The sequence below is a fragment of the Montipora foliosa genome, chromosome 14 (genome assembly GCF_036669935.1).
Source record: "Montipora foliosa isolate CH-2021 chromosome 14, ASM3666993v2, whole genome shotgun sequence".
Lineage (NCBI taxonomy): Eukaryota > Metazoa > Cnidaria > Anthozoa > Scleractinia > Acroporidae > Montipora > Montipora foliosa.
This window is the reverse complement of record NC_090882.1, coordinates 16588133-16592370: the sequence shown is the minus strand read 5'-3', so window position 1 is coordinate 16592370 and position 4238 is coordinate 16588133. Positions and strand designations below refer to the sequence as shown.

At 39.7% G+C, this 4238-nt stretch overlaps 1 protein-coding gene across 1 annotated transcript in view; it reads left to right on the top strand.

Annotated features, from left to right (window-relative positions):
* Positions 1-2096: 2096 nt before the first annotated feature.
* The window catches only part of LOC137984821 (cytosolic 5'-nucleotidase 3-like), an 11148-nt gene continuing 9006 nt past the window's right edge, over positions 2097-4238 (top strand). The window contains exon 1 of the mRNA XM_068832119.1: positions 2097-2314. Within this exon, the coding sequence (XP_068688220.1) occupies positions 2177-2314 (138 nt within the window). The 5' untranslated portion in view covers positions 2097-2176. The remainder of the gene's footprint in view (positions 2315-4238) is intronic.

Here is a 4238-nt window from a genome sequence, read left to right as displayed (position 1 = left end):
GTTTTTACTCTCTGTATTGATAAAACAATGACCTGTGATTCCGGATTCCGGATTCAGGGTTTTAGGGTTGCCCAATAATAAACATAAAAAACTGACGTTAATTTGTTAAATGGCAAACATGTTATCTTTTTAAGGCAGTCCTTAATTTCGGGGTTTGTCTTTTTCTAAGTTTTCTTGTGTTCACTTCTTTGTTCGCCTTCAGTGAAACAGTTAACAAAGAATTATAAAAATTTCAAACAACATTACACCATCTATATATTACAAATCTGGCGTTGATTAGAAAGTTAAAATTCTAACAGATTTTTCCGCGCGCTGACTTAACAACAAACGTTTCATTTACATTTTGTTTTCTGTCAAAGTAACAATGTAAACTTGTAATCTTACCAAGTAATTTCTTTTCCAAGCATGGACTTGTGGTCAGTGAATGTGTAATGAAGATAATTTCCCATCAAAATAAAACTGACGTATTAAGCATTTTGGACACTTTGAAAACGTCTTTGAAAGCACTCTGCTTGTAGTCTTGAGGATTAACGTCAGCCTAATGTATTATTAAAGTAGAGTTAACGGAGTTTTGAACGAAAAATAGAGAAGAAGAAGGCAGAATAACAAATAATAATTCATCACTTCCAGTGACACAGCGTCCATCTTTCTCCTATTTGCTCGCCAGCGAAGCAGGTTCCCCGCGCTATTTTTCCCGCTCTTTTCACACCTTGACAAGTGCCTCGATTCTAAGAAAACTGAAGGAGATCTGGGAAGCTTAATGGAAAGCCATACTGGACAAAAGCGGTCCAGATACATTTAACGGTCTTTAACTGGTTGAGAAACATTTTCGGAGGTCGAGAAATAGTTTCGACAATTTAAAAACATTTTCCACGGTCGAGAAACACGTTCGTCTATCGCAATAAAAGTTCAGACCATTGAGAAATGTTTCCTGTCGGATGAGATTTTTGTCACCGGAGGGGGTAGTGGATCATGTAAGCCTTCACGAATTGTCCCGCAGGAAAGCAGTTGCCTTAGTCCGGTCCAATTCTTTCCCGCGTTAGTGTATAGAGTTAGTGTTACAGTGCGTGCATTATTATTAGTCAGATTAGTAGATGAAAACTAATGATTCGTAGTGTATAAATGAAATTCTTCATTCAACCTGGGTCAAACTGATTTGCTTGTAAATTTTTGAACCGTTTTGTCCATTGTTCTTAAAAAGAAATTAAAGTTTTATAGTCATCAGATTGCAGTCTCTAGTGTTTGCTTACCCCAGCAAGTCCTGACATCCGACTTTGAGTCCTGTTGAATGTTTCGCTTTGCCAAACACTAGGGACTTTGCGGACTTTGCCAGAGGAAAACTTTGAAAACAAAAATCAGAATAAGAAATCTTTTAAAAAAACAGTTTTCAGTTTTTCAAGCTGCAGAAAGGGTCAAGTGGCAGCGGGGCAGAAACATGCATTGGTACATGGTTAGGGTTGTTTATGTATTCATAAAACAATGACCTGTGACCTGCGTTTTGTACCTGCCTGCCCCAAGACCCTCATGTGAGAAAATGCATGTTTCCCTAGATCATATGTGTTTGACAGATCCCGTTCTTCGGGCGTAGCTCAGTTGACTTCAGTCTTTTCAGTTCCTTCTGGTCACCATGTTTTCTAGGATGAGGCGGCGTGGTCTGGTGGTTAGGGCGTTGGGCTTACATGCGGTTGACCCAGGTTCAAATCGCGTTAATACCTCGATCTGGTTTGGTTTTGTTTCCGGTTGTCCCGGATTATGTAAATAGCCACCTAATTACCTCCTGCCAGTTATTCTTCTTCTTTTTTTTGTGGGGGGTGGGGGGGGGGGGAAGAGAGGGGGGTGGAGCTGAGGAGCGTTGCGTGACGACCCTAATAAAGGCTGCGAAGGAGACTACACTCCTGTCAAGGAACAGGCATCTGGAAGCTCGCTAAGTCCTTGGAACTGGTATAAACCCCAAGCTGAATCATCACAGTACGGTCCTCCACAAGGAAAAAATACAGGTAAATAATTTACCGCATCCAAGCGTTTTTCGTTTCCAGCATATTAAAGAGTTGAAACAAATTTTCAGCAATACCGATAAGTTCGGGAAGGACTGGGTCAGGCCCCCATATTACTGGTGTAACGCCTGTTCAAAATAGTTCAGTCTGTGATCTCCATAAATTTAAAGTACATTTATTTAATGTTTATTAGGTTCTTAACGAAAACGATGTATGGTATTGCTGCTGTTGGATTGTCCGCAGTTTTTGGTTATGGAATCTACAAATATGTCCGCGATAGACAATACGCGCAAAAGACCAAGGAGGCTGTTGACCAAATGGTATATTGAATGCATGTATTCTTGGGACATTTATTGTTTTGCGTTTTGTTTTTTTAAGACGATGATGTTTTTAATTTCGTTCTTTATGCGCAAAATAGATTTTCATGCAAAGAAAGTTTCCATTTTGCCTTAAAATCACGTACTTTGACATTTTCTGGTGCTTGTTCCTACACTGTACAAATATAGGTAGCAAACTGAAAATAATTTTAAAATAATATTATGCTCTTTCATTCAAACCTCGTTTTTTTTTTTTTAACACGACGCCGCTTTTTCTTATTAGCATATTTTTCTCATTAAGTAAGTTATTTTTAATTTTCTTATCTTAACTAGTATTGGTGACGTGTTAATGTTAGCATATGTTACATACTGAGCATTTTAAGTTTTAAGTTAGAATATCTCCTACTGTTAGTTAACGTTTTCTCCAATACGTATATGGTTATTTCAGGTTAATTTTTTTATTTATGTACTAACCTTAGTATCTCTTAGTTTTTGTATTCAGTTTTGCAGCCAGATTTTTGGCATCCTTAGATATTGCATCTATGATACACGTTTTGCAATATGAGTTTTTTTAGGTGGTTGTGGTGATGATAATGATCAAGGCTGCTGCCTAAGAAAAATTTTCCAGAGCCATTTGGGCTTCCAACATTAAAATTTATTCGGCCGAATCATATCTTCATGAGTCCAGAATTAATTAATTAAAAGTGAGGGTGGATCACCTTGTGATAAGTTAAGCACCCATTCGGGCTACTTGATCAGAAATTTGGTCGCCTGTGCTTGCAAGTAAGGTGCCCCAGGCAACTGTTAGGCTGCAGCCTTGATGATGATGTGATTTGATAATGTATGATGGAAATAGCTTTTCTGTATTGGATATTGAAGCACCATACACCAAATGCAATGCAACACTTTTGCAAGAATGTCTAAATTAGCCATCCGCTGGCAAAAATTACCACCTTGTCTTACATGTAGTTTAAGGGAAGGTTTCAGAACCTGATATAAAGCCCAATTTCTGGGTGTGTCTTTAACCTTTTAACCCTATCTAGCAGGGTTTTGCTAAAAGCAGGCCCGCGGCCCACAGCCCGCCACGGCCCAGCGGCCCGGCGGCCCGGAGGCCCACACAGTTTTGTTGTCTAGTGGTAAATCCACGCGGATGCTCAGATTTGCATTGGGTTTGGGCGCGCAAATGAAAGACGGTGAGTTTGAATTCGTTTACCATTTTAATAATCATTTCAATCCTTTTCGATCCTTTCTTTCGTTGCATGTTGCTAAGTGAAAAATGTTGTCATTCTCTGTTGTTTTCTTCTGTTTACAACAACAAACAGAAACAAGGATTAAAATGATTAAAATGGTAAACAAATTCAAACTCACCGTCCTCCATTTTGCACGCCCAAACCCGATGCAGATCTGTGCATGTGCGTGGATTTGCCGCTGGACAGAAAAACCGTGGAAAATGAGGAGTGGGCTACCGGGTCTCCGGACCGCCGGGCCGTCGCGGGCCGTGGGCGGCGGGCCGCTGGGCCACGGGCCTGCTTTTAGCAAAACCCTATCTACATGTAGCAAGGCTGATTACATGGTGGAAGAATATTATAGACCAAACAACTGGGAACTGTCTTCCCTACTGTTGGCAATCAGTTTGTCGGTTCTTAAATGCCCCACAGAGGTCATGTCAATAAGGGTTGCGAGCCAAGGCCCATTCAGAGAAGTTTCCTTTCTTTTTACTCCCTTTTAAAATTCATCTGAGTAACAACCCTGCTTTTGAAAAACATTAATATTTTTGTCATGTTGCAACAGAATACTGTCTTGCCTACAAATTAAAGGTAACATTTCTTGAATGAATAATAGGAGCAACAAATGCGCTTATGTTCCGATGTTTCTTAATTAGAGCTTGAGAAATGGAAGGGTGCATAGTGGTCTTTTAAAAGTTCTG